This window comes from Mobula hypostoma, chromosome 10 (genome assembly GCF_963921235.1).
Source record: "Mobula hypostoma chromosome 10, sMobHyp1.1, whole genome shotgun sequence".
Classification (NCBI taxonomy): Eukaryota; Metazoa; Chordata; class Chondrichthyes; order Myliobatiformes; family Myliobatidae; genus Mobula; species Mobula hypostoma.
In genome coordinates, this window is record NC_086106.1 from 78228978 (window position 1) to 78253221 (window position 24244).

Consider the following 24244-nt stretch of genomic DNA (forward strand, 5'->3'; position numbering starts at 1 on the left):
AAACACCCGGTAGAGTTATTGACCCCTTCCTGTTCCTACCTTCCACCCACAGAGACTCCATAGACAATCCCTCCATGACTTCCTCCTTTTCTGCAGCCGTGATACTATCTCTGATCAGCACTGCCACGCCCCCACCGCTTTTGCCTCCCTCCCTGTCCTTTCTGAAACACCTAAAACCTGGCACTCTACGTAACCATTCCTGCCCCTGAGCCATCCAAGTCTCTGAAATGGCCACAACATCATAGCTGCAAGTACTGATCCACGCTCTAAGCTCATCCGCTTTGTTCATAATACTCCTTGCATTAAAATAGACACATCTCAAACCATCAGTCTGAGCATGTATCTTCTCTATCACCTGCCTATCCTCCCTCTTGCACTGTCTACAAGCTTTCTCTATTTGTGAGCCAACCATCCCTTCCTCCGTCACTTCAGTTCGGTTCCCACCCCCCAGCAATTCTAGTTTAAACCCTCCCCAATTGCCTTAGCAGACTTCCCCGTCAGGATATTGGTCCCCCTTGGATTCAAGTGCAAACCATCCTTTTTGTACTGGTCACACCTGCCCCAGAAGAGGTCCCAGTGATCCAGAAATCTGAATCCCTGCCCCCTGCTGCAATCCCTCAGCCACGCATTTATCCTCCACCTCACTCTATTTCTATACTTACTAACACGTGGCACAGGCAGTAACCCCGAGATTACTACCTTTGAGGTCCTGCTTCTCAATTTCTTTCCTAACTCCCTGTAGTCTGTTTTCAGGACCTCCTCCCTTTTCTTACCTATGTTCTCAATATGAATTGCTTGGTTGGTTGGTTGGTTATTTATTTATTTATTCCTTCCTTCCTTCTTTCTTTTTGTATTTGCACAGTTTGCTCTTTTGCACACTGGTTGAATACCCATGTTGGTGTGGTCTTTCATCGATTTTATTATGGATTTATTATGTATACCCACAAGAAAATGATTCTCAGGGTGAGATGTGGTGACATAATGTACTTTGATAATAAATTTACTTTTGCTCACAACTTCACTTGAAGTGTAAAGTTTTCTTTTAACCCTCTTATTTCTTCTCAGTTCTCTTCATACTGTAAGGATTTTAACCGATACCTTGCTTCAAGTGAGGAAGCCTCAGGTTAGTTTTTGTGTAGCTAACAAAGCCAGGGTTTTAGACATTCAGTTGGAAAACACATGTTTATGAGAGTGGGCACGTGGCCAAGTGGTTAAGGCATCGGACTAGCGCCCTGAAGGTCATGAGTTTGAGCCCCAGCCAAGGCAACGTGTTGTGTCTTTGAGCAAGGCACTTAATCACACATTGCTCTGTGACCACACCGGTGCCAAGCTGTACGGGTCCTAATGACAACATTGGTGTCATGGAGAGGGGAGACTTACAGCATGGGCAACTGCTGGTCTTCCGGACAACCTTGCTCAGGCCTGCGCCTTGGAGAATGAAGACTTTCCAGGCGCAGATCCATGGTCTCGCAAGACTAATGGATGCCTTTACTTTATGTGGTATGTGATTGATCATGAAATCTGATCAACATTCATTCACTTGGCTCTGTCTACATAGCATATCTCCCACAAAGGCCACTTTTAAAAGGGATTGAGTTCCATGATCATTTAGGAACTGTGAAACTTTGACTCAATCTGAGCTGCCGCAGTGCTTCAGTTCAACCTGCTTTTGCCATACATAATAAAGCTACTTACTTGTATGTCTAAAGAGGTATTGCTTTTGTAATTTTTCCACGTGTGGCTGTCCAGACTGTAGGAGATATAGAAATGATCAACAAAGTAATGTCTAAAGTAATGACGTGCTCCCTGGGTAATTATCCCATGAATCAACATAGTTTTTCTAAAATCAACCTGTGAAGACATGATTAAGAGTCATTAAGGAAACCAAACAATGCATATTGTCAGAATGTTTTAAATCCAAATAAACTATTTATGTGGAATGCATCAGCAAAGATCTGTAATTTATGATAAGTTGAAGTAACAAGTGTGGGTGTAAGGATGTATGTCTAGGAATTCAAACACACTGTGATTTCTTTGGTTTTTGTTAATTAAAGAAGAGCTGTTCCTTGAAGTATCTTTCCGGAGCTCATAGGTTCTGTATTTTGAAGGGTGATGTTTTAAGAGTGGAATTGCTTTTCTACAAACACACCAGATATTTTTGGGAATAATATTAAATTTATTGATACGAGTAGAAACACAGTACTAGTGCTTAATTGCCGTGCTTGTGTTCCCTTGCATGACTGAGCGTAACATGCTTAGAAACAAAATGCTGTATGCTTGGACACGTTAAACTGTCAGGACCATGAGGATTTTGTGTGGGTGCCTGCCACGATAAGCAGGTCAAAACAGACAGGGGATTGAGGTGGAGAAGTAAGGTTGTGGAACAAAAGAGTGGGAGGCTGGCCAGGATTGTAGACTATTGTGCTGGGAGGCAGGTAAAGGGGCTGGAGCATTAGTCAGCCACTGCAGATTAGTTTAGAAGGGTTTATTTTAAAGGGTCTCTCTGTGTCAGGACACTGAATTGGTTGCTGCATGGATAGGTCTGAGGGAGAGCCAAATACATTATTATTTACGGATCACTTCAAGTGTCAAGATTCCAAGGGCTGGGAACTACATATATAGCTGCCTTCCAAATCAGTGAAGCAGTCCTCCAAAGTCAAGTCAAGTCAAGTCCAGTCAAGTTTATTGTCATTTAACTACATACATGTATATGACGTATATAACCATATAATGTAAATAGAAATGAGACAATGTTTCTTCAAACAAGGGTGAATAGCACAGAGATACACATAACATACATAGCACATGATAACTTATGAAGGTAAGGAAAAACTCTACTGATGAATCACACATAAATAACAAACTAGAGTGCGTTAATATTAAATATTGTAAGGTATGGAACAGATTAACCAGCGACACTTTGAATGCGATGCGGCAGGAGTTCAGAAACTTAATGGCTGGGGGGGACGAAACTGTTTCTCATTTCAACCATTCTTGTTTTTATGCATCGTAGTCTCCTGCCTGATGGTAGAAAGTCAAAGAGGATGTTGGATGGATGGGTGGGATCCTTGAGATTACTAAGGTCCCTGATGGATGGAAGGGAGATCCCTATGATCCTCTCAGCTGTTCTCACAGTTCTTTGTAGGGACTTCTAGTCTGATGCTCGACTGCTCCCAAAGCAGATGGAGATGCAATTTGTTAGCACCTTTTACAGATGCTCCTGTAAGATGCAGTTAAGGGTGCTCAGCTTAAAATGCAGCTGAGAAGCACCATATCTTCATCAGTTGTCAGCGAATGGCAGGGTCATTCACGTACTCTGGGACGTCCTCAAAGATGTGCTCAGGGTTTGGACGCTACTATGCACGTTCAAGCTCTTTCATGCATTTCTGCATTATGAGCTGGAAGAAAATCACGACTCACAGTGAGTTTCTTAATTTTTCATTGAAATTGAATCACAAAGGATGAAAAATGCTTACTTCTGTCAATAAATGTTTACTTCCTTTAATAAATGTTTTGTCTTAAGCTACACAAAGAAACAAAAAGAGAGTATTTTTGTGCAGATAAAAGCCTGTAACTTTCATCATTGTTCTTGTAATGTATGGTGGACCAGAAAATACATGGTAAGAAGGAATCTCAGGTAATAAATAGTTCTATCTGCATTTAACAAATTAATCAGTTCTGCTGCATGTACGGTATACATTGTTCTTTCTCCTATAAAACTATTGTGGCACTCTGCATCAATGAACCTGACTTCTTCAAACTTCCAATTTAAAAAAAGGAAAACATTTTGTCTTATTTTTAAAGTAAGCAACACACATCAAAGTTGCTGGTGAACGCAGCAGGCCAGGCAGCATCTCTAGGAAGAAGTACAGTCAACGTTTCGGGCCGAGACCCTTCGTCAGGACTAACTGAAAGAAGAGCTAGTAAGAGATTTGAAAGTGGGAGGGGGAGGGAGAGATCCAAAATGATAGGAGAAGACAGGAGGGGGGGGGATGGAGCCAAGAGCTGGACAGGTGATTGGCAAAAGGGATATGAGAGGATCATGGGACAGGAGGCCCAGGGAGAAAGAAAAGGGGGAGGGGGCTAAACCCCAGAGGATGGGCAGGGGGTATAGTCAGAGGGACAGAGGGAGAAAAAGAAGAGAGAGGAAAGGAATGTGTGTATATAAATAAATAAATAGCAGATGGGGTACGAGGGGGAGGTGGGGCATTAGCGGAAATTTGTTAAGTTCATGTTCATGCCATCAGGTTGGAGGCTACCCAGACGGAATATAAGGTGTTGTGCCTGTGTTGCTTGAAATTCCAGCATCTGCAGATTTCCTCGTGTTTGTGGTTTTAAAGTAAGCAGTTCCTTTTAGCTGCAGCCACAAGGATCATTCGCATATCAAATTAACAATGTGATATTATGTGTTATCTATAATAACAAATTGCAAAGATTTGTCCTGAATTCAGGTTGTGGTTGTAGGTTCACATAATAGTTTAAACATAGTTAAATAAATATAATCCATATATTCTACTGTCATCAATTTTACCTGAATCCATGGCCGGCTTCCTTTTCCTCGCCATGCATTAATTAATGCAGATTTATGCAACCTTGCTAATTGAGGTGCCCATTTCCCTATGAAATTCAGAAAAGAAAATCTTAACTTCTTTATCAAACCTACTGCAACTTGCCAGTTGGAGAAAGATCATGATGTAAGGTGAGATAATCAGCTGACCTTTAAAGAGCTGCAAGTGACATAATAATTCAATTTGTAACTTGAAGCAGAAATGGTTATATAACATCATTACCAACTCTGACTTGTTAAACGGTACAATTACAAAACAGAAACAAGATAATAGCATTGGTGAGGGTATGTTAATGCAAATATCTTCAAAAGTAGATAGCATATGGAATCCTGGGCTTCATCAATGGATGCATTGACGAGCCCCGTGTAAAACAATTTGATACCAATTCTGGCTCTCAGATATTAAGAATAATATGAAAGCTTTTGAGAAGTTTCACATTCAATTTCCTAAAATGGTTCTAGGGAATAAGGCATTGCAGTTACAATTACATGAGAGAATGTTGCTATAGCTTGTTAAAAATCGTGATGGGTTAAGATCGGGTGAACAAAGCGAGGGCGTCCTCATTAGTAGATTCAGGGGCAAGTGACCGAAATTTAAAGTGATGGACAGAAAGTAGAATGGGATGAGAGGAAAATGTTTTTATTCCAGGAGCTGATATCATCTGGATCTTTTTAGCCATCTGAAGACCCTCACTCAATGACAGCTTCTTCCCCTCTGCCATCAGATGCCCAACGGCCCATGAACTCATGAACACTACCTCACTATTCCTCATTTTGGCACTATTTACTTGCTTTGTGATTTATAGTATTTTATGTATTTGCTCCATGCTGCTGCCCCAAAGCAACAAATTTTACATCTTATAAGATAGCAAACTTGATTCTGATTTTGATTCTGAATCTGTATATGGAGTGCAAGATATTATAAATAACTTTATCACATTTAATTCTGAAGTAATGATGAACAATGATTAAAAACCATGAAAAGGGAACACTGTCGTTAGTTCATTTATCCTTCCAGTGAAGCTGGATGATCTTTCACAGGGATAGTGCTGGTGAGACCTTTCATGAGGCCAGGGACCACTGTAAGCTTTGTGCCTGAGGTCTTAATTTCTACGTTTCTTTTTCCTCAATTGACCAAAGACTATGCTGACACAGTAAGGGTGTTGATGAATTCTGACATCAAGTTTGGCTTTGCTGAGTGGTAGCTTCCAGTATGTGGGAAGTGGTCCCTATTTTTAGAATCATGCCAGGAACCTTTATTGGGAAAGATCAGTGTTGTCTTGTGGGGGCAGGTTGTTTTGTTAATGTTGAGTGTAAGGCTCACATTCTCATCCGCTCAGGGAATGAGTCAGCAGCGACTTGGAGCTTGGCAGCTGTACAGGCACAAACAAAAGAAGTTTCTGTGCAATGCAATTCAGGTGATTATGCGTTTGCAGTGCAGTCACCTGAGGTTAACCTGCTTCTCATTCACTCTGAGTCGCTCACTTATTTTCTGTAAACACCATTACCATCTCACTTCCCACCCTGCTGAGGAATTCAGTCTTGTTAAAAATATAACATTAGTGTTCACTGACCTATGTGGCCAGAAGCTGTGAGCTGTGTATCTGCTATTCTTCCGTCTTCAAGACCCAGGGGCCCTTTGCATTCTGAAACATGAATAACATTGTCAGATTAATTACAGTCTGCACACTGACACATTGTGCTGCTTTATGCTTTTCTTGATGGGAAACCAAATTCAGAATGTGATTTAAGTTTGTTTCAGCGGCTTATAAATGGAAATTGTCTCCCCTCAGAAGGGAGGTTTAACCTCTCTATAGCCTCAAGTATTGAGAGAGTCAGCTTGAAGATTATGGCAAAACCATGTTTTGCTAAAGAATTTGTTAATACCACTAAACATTATAACTTTAGATTAGAACATCTGTGGATAAAATTATATCCTTAGTTTTAGTTTTGACTTTAGGCTGATGTTAAGTTGAATAGTATTGATCAGGAAGGTACTGTAGTGTGGGTGATAAGAGCTGATAAAATTATCCTGCATCAGCAGGCTGGTAATGCCCAGGAGAAGAACATTCATTGTAGCCCCATCAGATAACTAATCCATTTGCAAACTTCTCCACTCCTTAATACATCTCTCTGGGAGAAAGCAACATGGCCATCTTTTGTTTCATCTGAATGAAAGCTTATAGTACATTGCCACAGCCTTAAGAGGGGAAAGGAAGATCACTGTATAATATCAGAATCAACAAAAGTCTAGTCTTCTTTAAAGTGTATGTACTGTAAATTATATAAAAATTACTGCTCCTGAAAACTAGAAATGAAACCTGAAGATACTACTCAGAACACTCAGCAGGTCGGGCAACATCTGTGGAAACAGAAAGAGTTATCATTTAAGGTCCATGACCAACAATAGAACAGGAAGGAACCCAGAGCTGAAATTTCAACTGTTTCTCTTTCCACAGACGCTGCATAGTTCCTGAACAACAAATTGAAAAGGAGAAAATGTTTTTGGGAATACTGTGTTTACTCAATCTCAGTCTTACTCAGAAAATGATACAGATTCTTATACCAATGTGTTAATTATTTTAACATTTTGTTATTTATCCTAATTTGTCCCCCATGCCCATGACTAACAAGAGAAATTAATACCCACGGGAGTCATAGACTAGGAAGATGGCTCGCATCCCTTCCTGCAGATGTTCAGCTGTCTCACAGTCCAAAAGCCAGTAGCCCACTTTTGTAGGGTTCATTTCAATGGTTCCAAATAAGCCTGTGACAATTAGCACATTAAACATTTCTATTTAATTAACAAATATAAAGGACAAAACTACAAAAATCAAGCTTACTTTGCAATAACAAAATCATATTGCTATTTTCCTTCCCTCCACCAACTTCCTTCTCTTGTAGAGATTGACTTCTCTTTTGAGTCTAGATACTCATTTTCCTTCAACAACAGATCCAATTTGCTTATTATTGACTATCTATTGGGTAATGTAGCAAAGGTTGATCCTACTCGCTGTTCATGTCTATGTTCCTTTACCCTTTTGGATTCAGAATTGTGATGGAAAGTAGAAACCTGGGCCAATTTTATTTCTTCCTCTACACCTTGTCATTTGGGCACCAAAAGTCCAGTGTAACCTGAATTTCCTTGAATTGATACCAATATATCAAGTCATTTCTTTCACTTCTCCTAAAGTTCCTGAAGTTTCAATATCAGAAATCTGGGAATATTGATAAAAGAGACAGATAGCAAACTAAGTGCTCCAAAACTTCAGTACTGGTTCATCAGATCATTTATCTGACTCAACATGCTAAATGAGATCTAATGTTCTAGGAAGAAAGTAAAGAATCTGTTGTTAGAGGAGTAACACGATTTTCTGTCTAATCCAGGAACGGAGACATTTGTGTGGCAGATTCCACCATTGTAAAAAACACAGGGTATATCAGTGCACAGTGTTATAAGGGGACATCACAGAGTACAACTAATATGATAGCAATGATTTGAAGGTTAAACGTTATATTATGAAGTACCCACCAGGAAGTAATGTGTAAATTCCCATCCTGTGCATTTTGGCTCTTCTCATTATAAAAGGCTGGCCATGAAAGTGCACACTGTAAATATCAGCAGATCCATCAATGCTTAACAGATGCCAGCGAACTAACCGATTCTGTGCCATTACCAGGCCTGGCAGTGATTCTGCCACATGCCCATTGATCGCTACAGGGGAAATCAAGGTAAGAATTAAAGCAATGTTACTCGATGGATGCTAAACTACAGCTCTGATCAATGGTTCAGCAAGTTAAAGACATTCAAAAGCTCACACTACTACTGTTCTGCCTTTGGCCACCAGCAAGTTGAACTGCTGTTGAACTGGATCGTCAGAGTTCCTATCACACTGGTAGAGTGTATGCTCCAATTTCATCAAAAAACAGGGAGACTGGTCCTCAAGCTTAGGCAAGTGACAAAATCTGACAGATTATTATGTTTTTTGGTTGTTTGCTCAATATCAGGAAAAGGTTATCCTTCGAGGTATCCTATTGGCAAGTGCATACAGAAAATTAGTTAAATGCATTTATCATCCCTTCTTGTAATAATTGAGTTCATGTGGGTTCTGAAGGAAATGTTTCAGATTCTTTTGAGTATATTTGGACTCCAGTTTTCTGCCAATCAATGTCTTGAGAATTCTTCCTTGCACATACTTAATTTTAGTCTTATGCTTGATTTATGTTTAACTGATTAGCTATTAACTTGTTCTATAATCATTGTGTAGAAGTGTGATTAAAAATAAACCAAGAACATATGGTAAAATAGGTTTAATTTAAATATTTACTTTCAAAAAAGACATTGTCAATATTCCTAAAAATGACAATCAATATACAATGAATATGGGATAGCTGCGACCTTTGGAGAAATCCTGTGCTTTGGCAAATAGATTTGCACTGAGATTTATTCCCAAAAAAATACATTTTTCTTAGCCATGATTCCTCATGATAGTGGTTTGGTCCATTATCCCGTGCACCATAATCCAATGGAGATTTTTGGAACTTTCAAGTTATCCCATATTACTTACATCTTTATAATATGAATCCTATCATAGTTCAATAAAAAATGGCACTGAAACAGGTGGATTACATCCATGTCTTTTTGCTCATCTACATCAAGCCCTGGTGAAAGAAACCCAAGATGCCAACTGTTCATTCCTCTCCATTGAAGCACGTGACCTGTTGAGTTCCTCCAGCATCTTGTGTGTGTTGACCACATCCCTACCTTTTTGCCCATCTACACTAAACTCATTCGCCTGCACTTAGACCAGGGGTTCCCAACCTTTTTAATGCCATGAACCAGTACCATTGAGAAGGGGATGTCTGTGGACCTCAGGTTGGGAACCCCTGATTTAGACAGCACCTTTCAATGCCTTGTCTGATTCTGTGACCATCTAAATACCCCTTAAATATGTTAACTGCATCCGATTCTACCTCCTCCTCTGGTTGTGCATTCCAGTTATCTATTACTTTCTATGTGAAAATAACACCCGAAGATTCATTTTAAGACTCCTTCCTCTCACTTTCAACCTAGGCCGCCTTGTTTTACTATGGGAAATGTCTATGTGTCCCTTCTATGCCTGTCACATTCTTAAATACTTCTATCAGATCATCCCTTAGCATCCTTGCTCCAGATAAAACAACCCAGCCTCTCTAATCTTTCTACATAACTGAAGTCTTTCAATCCAAGCAACATTCTAGTAACTTTCCTCTGTATTCTTACCTGCGTCCACTGGAAGGATTCTCAAAAACAAATGCTGAGGGGAGTTACAATAGGGTCTACTGACTTGTAGAAGGTGGAACTCTATCATTTGTCTTGTTCAGTGACTGCGTAATAATGCAGCTAGTTGAAGTAAGGATGAGTTAGATAATCCGCTCATTAACAATGGCAGGAAAGAGGCGGTCAAGAGGAACACTGTCTCGTTCAGCTGTATCTTTGTATGGTTTGAATGCTAGTTAAACTTGATTTGATTTGATTTGATGTAATTAACTGTGAGAAACTGATTAGACTGCACTAAAGAATTAGGAAAAATATATACTTCCAACAGTCATCTGAATTATAAACTCAAGATAAAATAATGATATAATTTATGTAAATTAATTTGACAAATAATCTGTAAAAGTTGATAACTTTTTTCATCTTCTTTCTTATTCTTTTCTGTCACACATTGTGCACATGATTACACCAATGTGATTTGCTCGTTGTGCATGCCAAGTATTTTAACCCTCACCATTTCCAAAATAATGAACTCAAATAACTTATTGTGAAAAAGTTTTTCCTTTGCATATAAAAAGTTCAAGATTCATTTATTTGCAGATTACATAATGACTTTTGATATTTCAGAATATCCTTTTGTTGATGTAAATGAAAACTAAAAGATGATAAATAAAATGGAGTTGTAAGGTGGTCATATTAAAAGGGAATACATGTTTATCTGTACCTTCAACCCAAGGAGGTGTGATTTATTTAGAAATTACAGTACATTAAATGCTGTGTAGTCAAGCTATGTACAAATCTATTAATTTGATTGGCTGCTCAGTCATTAATGAGATCATAGCTCAGAGGTGCTAGGCATTTGAGCTTCATGCCTCACAGCAACAGACAGTAGAAAAGATGCTTTTCTCACCACAATGATTACTTGTAATTACAGGCACAGGAACAATATACAACTTTTCAGCTCCTCAGATTTTCTGTCAATGAGATTAATTTGTGGCTGATTTGCAACCATTTTATTTGTCCAACACAGCTCTGAAAATCTTAATACCTTTAGCAGTCTATAAACATGAGAAATGGAAGCAGGTGTAGGCTATCCAGCCCTTCAAATCTATTCCCTCATTAAGACCTAGTCTAAATTTTAATAAGTGCCATTTTCCAGTGTTTTCCCCATATCCATCAGTTCTCTTATGTCCAAAAATCTATCACTTTTTTGAATGAACATTGGCATAACTACCACCCTGAGATAGAGAATTCCAAATTGAACCTTCTGAGCAAAGAAATTCCTCTTTGCTTCAGTCTAAAACTCTTATTCCAAAACTCTGCCTCCTTCTCCTTACTTCTCAGCCAGGGAAAACCATCCTGCATGCAGCCAGATAACCTTTGTCAGAACTTTAAACATTTTAATAAGATTTCATTCCATTCCCCTGATCTTTAGAGCATACTATCTTATTCAATTCAATCCTTCCACCTATAACAAACCCACATGCCAGGAACAAACTAGTGAATCTTTGCTCCACTCCCTCTATATCAAGATCAACTTTTCTTAGCTGGGGAACAGAATTTTGCATCACAATCCAGATGAGGTATCACTAAGGCCCCATACAAATGCAGTAATACAGTATATCCTTGCACCCATATTCAAATCTTCTGGTAATCCATCTCAGAGTTAAGATTATTAATTTCTACATTTTTGGAGGATAGAGTTTTATACTTCTACCAACTGTATTTGTAAATATTTCATAACATCTCTCTCGAATGGGCTTGCTCTGATTGTAAGGTCAACGTCTCTCATGTCGAGACTTCACACTCGTGCAAAATATTTCCAAACTCTAAAATCCTTAACCTAATCACCCCTTAGCCTTCAAAAATTTCAGGGAATATAAACCCAGTTTCTGTAACTGCTCGTGGTAACCTTACATTTGATGACATCAAAGTTCTGCGTAACTCTCAAGAATTTTACATATTTCTCCAGGTATGATATAACCAGGACTTTGCATAGCTTCCCCTTAATTCTACCCCTCAAGGAATAAAGTCTAATATGGTATTCGCTCACTAAGAATTTGAGCCTTGACCGCATGATTTTATATTTTGTCGTCAAGGATCTCGTCGGGAATAAGACAATCACTCTTTCGCAAAAGCCGAAGTCAACTGAATGGCTCTTACCATGAAATTTCATACTGTTTTGAAACACAGTGCTCTCTCGTTTGAGATAACATGGAGAACTGCAGAACGTATGGATGTTATCTTCCAAGTACCAGCTTTTGGTTTCATCAAAAGTCATGAAAAGCAAAGAGAATTCCTGAATCTTTGATGTCCCATGTGTGATCTTGTGCAACGTCCCTGGTTTACAGATGATCAAAGGGCCAATCAACCCTGTGTGGATGTCTCGTTCCTGATTAGAAGAAACAACACAATGTGACTCTGATATTGTAGCCAGCACCACTTAGTGTGGCACGTCATTGGAAATTCTGAAGTGAAATAAGTGTTTGTTAATAGAGGATGCTGAAGTTCAGTTGAGTTAAAGTTAATACAAGGGCCTTAAGTTGAAACTTTTTTGAACTCCCCCATAAGCACAAGCCAGAAGACTAACTAATATAGTATGCAATGGAATTAAACAATAAACTTCTTGCAATGGTGGATGAACTTACTGGGTTGACATCTGAGTAATATGACCAGGCTTTGCAGTCAAAGTCCTTATCAGTGGGTGCTGATCCCTTTGTTACATGCCAAATGTAGTCCTTTGTTTGATTTGGATTAACAATATCTTCTTCCTTTCTTGGCCAGTCTTTCAACTCTTTCTCTTCAAATATATATTCATTTGGTATTTCACGTGGTACACCATGAGTGTGAATAGAAAAAGGTCTGGAGGCCATGTTCTTGAACTTCACCTATGTGAATAAAATTTTACATCAAGAATTGGAGCAAAGATATTTTACTCGGTGTTTTATTTTCTCTGTTACACTTCATTCATTTTTTCAACCAAAAAAATACCTTATTCATAGATTGAAGATAGTCTTCTTGTAAAATGATAATCTAGAATGATCTCCCTTTTTCCTGAATTAGCATGCACATTACAAAATCTTGTCATGCCAAACAATATTCACAGCATGACTCTCTTATATTCGTACTTCTTTTAAAGAAGATCCACAACTTGTGACTGAAAATTTATTTCAGTGGAGTCACCTGGTTGTAGCTTCTTGGCAAATATTAGCCATCATTCTATTTCTGCTGCAGCATGCTAATAACAACTCAGAGCATTGACATTAGTACATGATTATTATTTGGATTAGGCATTAATAAGTGACTGTTCTTTGCCTTCATTGTGATTCTCGTTAAACACATCACTTATTCCTTGCACTAAATTACCTCTCTACTTCATTTCTTTTTAAGATTTGATGTCACAGCTGCAGGCTTTTGATTTTTTGGAATTCACCATGTTATTTTCAGTATGATAAGATCTGATAATAATTTTGGAACTAGAGGATCAATGCATTTGGAAATAATAAATCTAGTTCAAATTAGTTGAACCATACAGCAAACAATAATCCCATTTCTTCTCATGTACAGAATGTAGAAATGTCACTGGGAAACCTCATATGTCTGGGACATCTACATCTTTACACATTTTCCTACTTTTCCTCTGCACTTAAGATCTACAACAAAAGTGATTGTTGGTTGACAGTGTTTAGCTTTTTATAAACAGGTAGTTTTATACAAGCAGTGCTCTGACAATATTAAGGCAGTGCAATGGAGCAGGTTTGAACAACACCTTATTTAGTCTGAGCTGAAGAGTTGAAGTTTGTTGCTTGAGTGAAATTGTAAATAGGTGATTAGTAAGAGGTACTAAGAAAATGAGTGCTGGAACTGGGGAGGAAAAGCCATAAAGGGAAATGGTTCAAAATAAAAGAAAGGACTTTTATTGGTTTATTAGTGTGTTGAGGTAGTACCGAGTAAAACAATAACAGAATGCAGAATAAATGTTACAGTACATAGTGCAGTGCAGGTAGACAATAATGTGTAAAGTCACAGTGAGGTTGATTGATCTCCTGAAGTTCAGCTTAATGTTCAACTCAATCCTGAGACAATACCTTATTTCTGTGAGTATTAAAAAAAACTCACTCATAAATCTGCATATTCCTTTTAAGCTGTTGACTCACCACAATTATGTCATTCACCTCGGCACTGATAACAGGTCCAAGAATGCCCAAGTGCTTTTCGTTTTCTCTGCGAATCACAGGTTGTTTGAACATGCTGTCTTTATATTGGATAAACACTGCCTTCTTGAATTTACTGCCAAGTATTCGCCTCCGTGATTTCTGTTTCCAGCTACATAACATTGGCACATTAAATATGATATTGAGGTGATGATATTTACCTCAGTTCAAGGTATTAATGACTGTAGCTGCAGATACTTCTATAAAATATCATAAATATCCTGCCAGTTTTATACATGATAGATAACATAGCTTCCGAGCTCATATTTAAAATACACTCACTTGTAAACCTTATCAACCTTTCCACATATTTCCTTGAGTTCAATTTTTACCTGATTTGATTCAGTGAATCTGGTGTCTTTAGCCCCCAACAATCCACAATCAAGGTGACCACAGACAGAGTTCTCTACAATTGACTGTAGAATGGAGTTTAACAACTTAACAGCTTCCAGTATTACAGAATAATTCCCATATCAACATATTTAATGAATAAATTGAAAACAATTGAATTTTATTTCTAACTGACCGCATTATTATTTTGCCCATTAGCGGATCTCTCTGATGCAAACTTGTTGAGAATTTGCATCTTTATTAATCAGCCGGTGGAATGAGTCATACTCCAACAATCTGAGCACAAAGATAAAGGACTGAGAAAATGCTCCATTGCTGAATGTGTCACCTTTTGGATGAGACTTTAAACTGAAGCACCTTAAGCTTGTTCACAAGGATTTTAAACATCTCAGACAGTTTGGAAAACAAGAGCTATTTTATGATGCCTAGCCAATGACTCCCCCAGTATCACTGAAAATAAACTACTTGCTCATTTTCAATTTGTTGTTGGGAGGAATTCCTAGTGTAATAACTGGTGGCCACGTTTCACACGTTGCAATACTGACCACACTGACATAGGATGTAGAACTGTACTGGACAATGCAGATTCTTCAGCCCACAATGTTGGGCTGACTTTTTACCCACTCCAAGATCAATCTAACACTTCCCTCCTGCACAGCTCTCCATTTTTCTCAGAACTTCTTAAATGTCTCCTATGCAGTCTAATGTCTCTCTAATGCCTCTACCATCACCCCAGTAGCACGTTCCATGCACCAACTATTCTCTGTATTAAAAACCTACTTCTGACATACTCCTATAATTTCCTCCAATTACCTTAACATTGTGCCCTCCTGTGTTTGTCATTTCTGCCTTGGGGAAAAAGGTACAGGCTTTACACTCTATCAGTGCCTCTAATCACCCAATATACTTCTATCAAGTCATGAAATTGTACGTCTATTCCTCAAATACAGTACATTAGTACACTGCCAAAATTCCTAATCATCATCCATTGCAAAGCTCTCTTAAAAACAACCATGATCCTCTTCCGTAAACGCAAAGTATTAAGAAGCACTAAAAAAAAGTATAAAACTTGTATTTAGCCACAGAATCTATTGATTCCATCCCTTTCTTTAAATGGATTTGAGTGAATTGGGTAGCAATCACATGTTCTGATACTGACTGCAATAACTACATGTAAGGTTTCCTGATCAGGAGCTTGTACTGACTTGTTTGCTGTATTTAGCGACGTTTCTCAGAACATAGGAAACTAATATAGAGCAGTATAGCACGCATCACTCCTTTCATCCCACAATGTCTGCGTCGACCATGATGCCAAATTGCACTGAACCCATCTTCTTGCACGCGATTCATATTCCTTCATTCCCTGCACATTCATGTGTGTGATTAAATGCTTCTTAAATGTCACTGTCTATCTGTTTTCTCCACAAACCCTACCACTGTGTTCCAGGCACCTACCACTCTCTGTGTGAACAAAACCCTACCCCACACCACTTCTTTAAACTTTTCCCTCTCATCTTAAAACTATATTTTCAAGTATTTGACCTTGGGAAAAGTATTCTATCTACACGATCTATGCCTCTCATCATTTTATCACCCTCTGTCAGGTGTCTCCCCAGCCTTCAATGTTCCAGAGAAAATGATCCAAGTTTATCCAAGCAGCACACACATAATGCTGGAAGAACTCAGCAGGCCAGGCAGCAGCTATGGAAAGGAGTAACCAGTAGATGTTTTGGGCTAAGACCATCAGCTCTGGAGAAAAAAAGATCAGAAGTCAGAGTAAGAAGGTGGGGGGAGGGGAAGACAAAACAGAAGTAGTAGGTGATAGGTGAAACTGGGAGAGGGGGAAAGGTGAAGTAAAGAGCTGGGAAATCGATTGGTGAAATGGGAAAAGGGTCTGGAGAAGAGAAAACGTGATAGGAGAGGACAAAAGGTCTTGGAAGAAAGGGAAGGGAGAGGAGCACCAGAGGGAGGTGATGGGCAGGTAAGGAGTTTATACAATCTCTCTTCATAGATCGTATCCTCTAATCCAGGCAGCATCCTGGTGAACCTCTTCTGCACCCTCTCCAAAGCCTGCACATTCCTTCTGTAAGGTGGCGTTTCAAATGTGGTTTAACCATCAAATCAAAGTACATTTATTATCAATGAATGTGTAAAAGATTGGATGTTGAGATTTGTTTGCTCACAGGCAGCCATCAAGCAAGAAACATGAAAAATCCGATTTTAAAAAAAGGAAAGACCATAGTGCAGAGAAAGAGGGTAAAAACACACACACACGTTATGCAAACAATAGATGCAAATGACAGGACCATTCAGGAGGAAAGACAAGTACCTATTTAGCATCTTATTCAAATGATTTGCAGCAATAAATGTGAAAGCAGACTACACCATATTTTTGCTAAAGATCTGTTTGGTGAACAGTTGAAGGAGGAACACTATATATGCAATCTATGTATAGCTAGGTACATATACAATATATGCTACTTTATTTAGTATTTCTACCCTAATTCAACAGGACTGAACGGTTTGGATTCAGGAGGATGTTTCTAATGGCCATGAGGTTCAGGCCTGGGTGTCACAGTTGAAGCATCATGAGTAAACTATTTGAGACTATGTTGCAAAGAAGTTTCCTCTCCCAGAGAAGTGAACCCGTGGAATTCTTTGCCACAGAAAGCAGCTTAAGTCCAAGCATTAAACATATTCAAGAAAGAGTTAGGTATTTTTCAATGGGTTTGAGGGATCAAAGACTAAGGGAAGAATTCTGCAAAAGGATATTGAATTTGTTTACAATCAAACGACCTATTCCTGCTCTTTTTTCCAATGTTTAATATAATATAATTATATATGATTTAAATCAATAATTATATTATTGGTTTATCTAACAAGCCACGATGGCACCAGTGTAATGCAATGGCGTGGTGTCGGCTGCTTATAAAACTTCTAAATATACCTCTCTTGAATTACCCTCACTGCAATCTGCAGCATGTAATTTCCCTTTAGGCAACATACTTCTTAACATCCTAATGAACTAACAATTTCACAATCTTCTGAAGGACTTTGTGGACTTAACTCTCAGGCATGCAGGTACGGCAGCTTTAAGCAGATGAAGGTATACTGCCATGGCTGGAGGGGAGGGAGGGGGAGGGTACTCCAGGCCGGGCTGAAAAGCAGCAGGATGAGAGCCCCCTCTATCCAGCATCTTGTCAGCAAATATACAGTCACTAGAGAACAAGACTGAGGACCTAAGGACAAAATCGCTGTATTGGAGGGTAATGAGGAATTGCTGTGTTCACAGAGACATGGCTCACTCTGAACATGCCGGATTTGACAGTCAGACCCAAGGGCTTGTCAATACATGGGAAGGACCGAATTGTTGATTCTGAGAAGGCAAAAGGTGGGATCTGTGTTTCATGATAAACTCTCTGTGGTGTTCAGAAGTGGTGGTTTTACCATACTCTTGTTCCCCGACCTGGAAAATCTAATGATGAAGTGCTGAGCGTTCTACTTACTAAAAGAGTCCTCTTCCGTGATCCTGATCACAGTTTACATACTGCCAAAAGCCAGCAGTAATCAGACACGAGAGAGATTGAATGCCACCATCACCAAACAACTGACAATCCACCCCGACCCATTTCAAATCATAGTTGGGGACCTCAATCAGGCTTGGTTGAAGAAGCCTCTGCCCAATTATCATCAGCATATAACCTGCAGCACCAGGGTTCCAAACACATTAGACCACTGCCGTACTATGATAAGGAATGTATACTATTCCATGCCTAGACCACATTTCAGAAAATCCGATCACTAGGCTTTCCTTCTCCTACCTGCATACAGGCAGAGGCTAAAGGGCAAGGCTCCAGAGATAAGGACTACAAAAAGGTGGTCACAGGAGGCAGAAGAGCAGGTATAGGATTGGTTCAAGTTGGTGGACAAGGCCGTGCTCAAGGACCCATCAGGGGATCTGAATGAATATACCACAGTTGCATTGGACTCTATAAGAGCTGTCACAGGTGAATGTGTCCCCAGAAAATCATTCACTCTTCCCAAAGCAGAAGCCCTGGATGTTTAATGAAATCTGCAATCTGCTGAGACATTCAGGTCTGCCGACCAAGTAAGATACAAGAGGTCCATGTACAATCTCCAGAAAGCCATCTCACAGGAGAAGTAGCACTTCCAGACTAAACTTGAATCACTGAGGGATGCTTGGCAAGGCTTGAAAGTTATTACCTCTTCCAAAGTGAAACTAAGTGATATAGGTGACAACAAGGCTTCACTTGCAGATAAGTTCAAAGCCCCCCTGTGTTTGCTTTGACCATCAAAATATAGAGGAACCTTCACGAACTCCAACAGCCCCTGATGTTCCTGTGATTTCAGTCTCTGAGGCTGATGTGAGAGCATCCTTTAAGAGGGTGAACCCATGGAAAGCATCCAGCCCAGATGGGGTACCTGGTTAAATACTAAAGACCTGTGCTGATCAACTGACTGGAGTGTTCACCGATAACTTTAACCTCTCGCTTTGGCATTCTGACGTACCTACCTGCTTCAAGCAGACTTCAGTTATACTGGTGCCTAAGAAGAACATGATAGCCTGCCTGAATGACCATCACCCAGTTGCACTTACATCTACTGTGGTTGAGTGTTTTGAGAGGTTGATGATGAAACATATCAACTCCTGCTGGAGAAGTGACTGCAATCCACTCCACTTTGCAACCCTGGAACATCAGGACAGCAAAGATGATCAGAATGCTCATTATCGATTACAGCTTAGCATTCAATACTATCATCCCCCTAAAACTAATCAATAAGCTTCAAGACCTTGGCCTCAATACCTCCTTGTGCAACTAGATCCACGATTTTCTCACTTGCAGTACCCAGTCAGTTCGGATCAGCAACAATATCTCCTCCACGATCTTCATCAGTACAGGTGCACCCCAAGGCTGTGTGCTTAGTACCTGCTTTACTCACTTATGACTGTGTGGCTAAGCACAGCTCCAATGCCATATTCAGGTTTGATGTTGACACAATTGTCTTGGCTGAATCAAAGGTAGTGATGAATCAACATATAGGAGGGAGACTGAAAATTTGGCTGAGCAGTGCCACAAAAACAACTTCTCACTCAATGTTAGAAAGACCAAGGAGATGATTTGACTTAAGGAAAAGGAAACCAGACATCCATGAGCCAGTCCTCATTGGGGGATCAGAGGTGGAGAGGGTCAGCAAATTTAAATTCTTCGGTCTTATCATTTTGGAGGACATGTCCTGGGCCCAGCACGTAACTGCAATTATGAAGAAAGCACGGCAGTGCCTCTACTTCCATAGAAGTTTGCAAAGATTTGGCACGACATTTAAAACTTTGACAAACTCCTATAGATGTATGGTGAAGATTATATTGACTGTTTGCATCACATCCTGGTATGGAAACACCAATGCCCTTGAACAGAAAATCCTGCACAAAGTAATGGATATGGTCCAGTCCATCACGGGTAAAGCACTCCCCACCCTCGAGCACATCTACACAGAGCATTGTCACTGGAAAGATGCAAAATCTATCTTTACCTGTACTCAGAAGCTCCATCTGTTTTATCACCTTCATAATCCCAAACCATCTCTACTGCTGCAATGTAATAGTATCTAGATTGTGAATTGGAAGTTCGTAGAATATGCCTTGGCTCCTCTTCTAGGCATAGCTCTCTGTTAGAGTATTTTCTGATGCTGATATCATACATATCATTATAGTTGGACTTATCACCTTCTCCACTGTAGATTGCTTCTCCTTCATAGTCATCATAATCAAATAACGTGTCCTCAGCCAGTATGGAACTGAATTTAGCTTCTGTGGTTGAATTCTTGTCTAGTAACGTCTGGTTTGGTCTTATATCTGCAGACTCCATAAACTCTATTTCTGTTTCATTCTCCAAGAATTTCATTCGCCCTGTTTCATTGCTAAATAGAGGTTCAATTGTACTAGTTTTGAGAGGGTTGGTGTCCATGGTAACCCTGTCCAGCAGCTTCTGGCTTTCATTGGTTTTCAGTTTGTTTGATAAAGCATCTTCCATTTCATGAGTCTGATTTGCAAAGAGCAAATTTATTTTACTTATAACTCCAGCAGAGGTCAGGTTAGATTTTAGAAGGTCATGTAATGTTATCTCTGTCATTCTGTTTGACTGAAAAAGGCTATCTGAGCTGAATTTTACTTTAACTAACTCATCAATATCCTCATTATTAATTCTGCTGAGCTTGGAGAACAAAGAGTTATTGTAAATCTTTTCAGATTCTATTATGACTGGATCTTCGCCAGTTTTAGGCGGGGCATAGAAATCCTTTCTAACTGTTCGATTCAGATCATAGTTGTGTTTGGAAATATGTTTGTCGATTCCATCATTTAGCAATTGAATGTCTTTCTTTACCTTCCTTAACTGTTCTTCTAAATCAGGATATTGCCATTGCTTGCAGTGAGACCACACTGGATCTATCTCAGTTGTGTTTTGTTCATCATCGGTAACATTAATTTTTTCCTCCACATCAATTGCTTCATAAAAGTCAGTTAGATTATTGCTGTATCCATTGATTCCACGTGGTGCGGCAAAAGGGTATCTTATTTCATCTCTAAGTATACTTCCATGTGCCAAGTCAAGATCATCTATTTCCGAATCAATTTCTATAAGAAACTCTTCAGAGTTATCTGGATCATTGTCACAGTTACGAACACTGTATTTTGCCCTCATTCCTTGAATTTGGTAATGATGATTGAGAGGTTCCAGGACCCAGAAACCTAAAGATTGGGAGATTAATAACGAGGTAACTTGATAAAATGATAAACACATAAAAATCTTTTCTTAAAATTAATTGATCTAAATGCAACCATGGAGATACTAATTTATTGCTCTGTTATGTTGGAATATCAGACTCCAATTAAGATTTCCTATAATCTAATAGGAATTCCAAAGTTCTTGTCTGAGCAACTGACAATGAACTGTATACATAATTGGAGCTTCATATAACCTTGCCATTTTCCAGACAGAATAAAGCTACCGTAAACACCTTCACTGACTTGCGTTCTCATATTTGTTTTCCATTTTTCAGTACTTCCAGTAACTAGGAATATCAAATTCAGCAATGAATTTATACAATAAAGACTGATTTTTATTAAAGTCCCCATTGACTAAAATATGCTTGCTGAAGATGAATTGAAATGAACCCAACAAATAGCACTGAATCTTGTAGAATAAAAATGACAATATTTTGGATGGTTTGTGCAGGAAGTAATAACATAGAAAGAGTCCATGTAAGTACTTGTATGTTGTAAGTACTTGTATGTAAACCAACTTACTAATAGATATATTACGTAAATCTGAGCTGAGGATGATAACCCATATTCTTGACCAGAGTCATAACTCTGGTCAAGAATATGGCAGAACCTACTGGTTGTACTAATGTTCACTATGAGGGTACCAATGAAGTTCAGATTATATATCCTTCATTACTAGTTTCTGATGAAACATTAACCCTGTCTCCACAGATAGGCCTGGCCTAGTGATTATCTTAGCAATTTCTATTTTTATTGATGATTTGGTTTCTAAAGAGCAAATTTATAGTTATCTGTCATCAGGAAAGAGTTTGGGAAATGCCTTAGTTGACTCAGGATGTGGTATACTAACTGCTAGATAGTTAATATGGTCAAATTGCACTCCAAAGAAAGGCCTTGAGGTGACAGTGTTGATTTCCATAATTGGCTCTTTTCTGTGATCATTGCTGAATTTTCTGGCTTTGTGTGGTACATAAATCCTGGAGACACAACCATAATAATACTTGTGCTTCCTGCTTTATACACAATAGATTGCTGTTCCTATGAACTCCAGTGGAGCACTAAAGGGCATAACTGCTTGAATCACATCCACGGTGATCCATGGGTGTTCACTGTCTCATTTTCCTGCAGAAGTGGAACTAGAATTTCCATTACTTACCCATGTTATCCATGTCCATATGGATTGTTTCACTGGAAAATGGGAAGAGAGTTAACACATCTGCATACACACCATCATATTTAAATGTTTGTCCATGGAAGTAGATTGAAAGGAACTTCTCTTGGGCGCCAAGTATTACATGCCAAAAAATCACTTCATTCAAGCAAAACTTCAATTTGGGGACATTTTCAAATACAAACCCATTAATACCTGCAAAATAGCAAGGTACACATATGTCAATATCTTAAGCATAACAAATATGAAAACTTGAATAGTATTGAATAACACAAAACTTATTATGCCCTAAGTATGTATGTTAATAAAAGAAATAGAATTGGCAATTTGGCTCCTTATGCTTGCTCTAGTATTCAGTAAGATAATAGCTGATCTTTACCACATTGCCAATTTCCAGCCATAATCATAAATCTCCTGATTCCTTCAATATTTAATATCCTATTGATCTCTGTCTTCAATATATTCAATGGCTTAAGCCCTCTTGGGTGGAAATTTTGGAAGAGTTCCTAACGTCTGGGTGCAGAAATTTCTCCTCATGCCTGTTTCTCCTGCCACTATCATGGCTCATGGAAGCACATCATGTCTTCAAGCTCTCACTGTTGCAGTCAGAGGTTCCCATCTGCTTTAAAAGGGCAACAATCTTTCTGGTGCCCAAGAAGAGCAGGGTGAGCTGCCTCAATGACTATTGCCTGATAACACTCACATCTAACATAATTAAGTGCTTCGTAAGGCTGGCCATGGCTAGAATTAACTCATGCCTAAGCAAGGGCCTGGACTTGCTGCAACTTGCCTACCGCCACAACGGGTGTACAGCAATGCAATCTTGCTGGCTCTCTGTTCAACAATCAGAATCATGAGGCTACTCACCATTTCCACTGCTGACCACTCAATGAGGACTGCTGTGTGTTCCCTTGTCTACCCATTCATAAAGTCCACCTTCAATTCTCTGGTCTTACTGACACTGAGTGCAAGGTTGTTGTTGCAAAGCCACCCAATCAGCTAATCATCTCACTCCTGTATGCTTCCTTGTCACTATCTGAAATTCCACCAAAATCAGTTGTGTCATCCATGAACTTACAGATGGTGTTTCAGCTGTGCCTAGCCACACAGCCATGAGTGTAGCGAGAGTGAAGAGATGGGCTAAGCACGCACCTTGAGGTGTGCCTGCATTGACTGACATTGAGAAGAAAATGTTATTTCCAATCTGCACTGACTGTGGTGTGACGATGGGGAAGTTAAAGATCCAATTGCAGAGGGAAGTACAGGTTTTTAAGCATGTTGATTAATTCTGAGCGAATGATGGTATTGAACACTGAACTGTAATCAATAAACAGCAGCTTAACATAGGGGACTCTAAATGGTTACATCACTGTCTGGCATAAAGACTCCATTGCAGAGGGTTGAAAAACTCTGCAGAGGGTTGTAGGCTCTGCCAGTTCTATCATGGGCACAACCCTCCAAGGACACCTACAAAAGACAATGCCTCAGAAAGGTGGCATCTATCATTAAGGACCTTCACCACTCAGGACATGCCCTCTTCTCATTTCTACATTCAGGGAGGGGGTACAGGAGCCTGAAGATGCACACAGTGATTTAGCACCCCCGTCAGATTTCTAGTCCATGAATCCATGAACACAATTTTGCTCTCTTTTTGTACTATTTACTTATATTTTTAATACAATTTACTTGAATTTTATATTTTTAATATTTTATTGTATTTAATTGGAACTAAGGAGCTGGTGGTAGACCTGAGGAGAGCTAAGGTACCGTTGACCCCTGTTTCCATCCAGGGGGTCAGTGTGGACATGGTGGAGGATTACATATACCTGGGGATACGAATTGACAATAAACTGGACTGGTCAAAGAACACTGAGGCTGT

The 24244-nt window shown here is 39.3% G+C and overlaps 1 protein-coding gene across 2 annotated transcripts in view; it reads right to left on the reverse strand.

The window, feature by feature from the left end:
• f8 (coagulation factor VIII, procoagulant component) overlaps positions 1–24244 on the reverse strand; it is a 79539-nt gene that overhangs the window by 11866 nt on the left and 43429 nt on the right. For both annotated transcript variants that reach the window (XR_010019515.1, XM_063060670.1), the window contains exons 12-21: positions 22351–22560; positions 19943–21158; positions 13982–14150; positions 12473–12712; positions 11988–12216; positions 8100–8282; positions 7218–7334; positions 6142–6213; positions 4532–4617; positions 1696–1851 (exon numbers count right to left, since the gene is read on the reverse strand). Coding sequence is in view for 1 of the 2 variants with exons in the window: in XM_063060670.1 (XP_062916740.1) it covers positions 1696–1851; positions 4532–4617; positions 6142–6213; positions 7218–7334; positions 8100–8282; positions 11988–12216; positions 12473–12712; positions 13982–14150; positions 19943–21158; positions 22351–22560 (2678 nt within the window). In the remaining variant the exon portion in view is untranslated. The remainder of the gene's footprint in view (positions 1–1695; positions 1852–4531; positions 4618–6141; positions 6214–7217; positions 7335–8099; positions 8283–11987; positions 12217–12472; positions 12713–13981; positions 14151–19942; positions 21159–22350; positions 22561–24244) is intronic.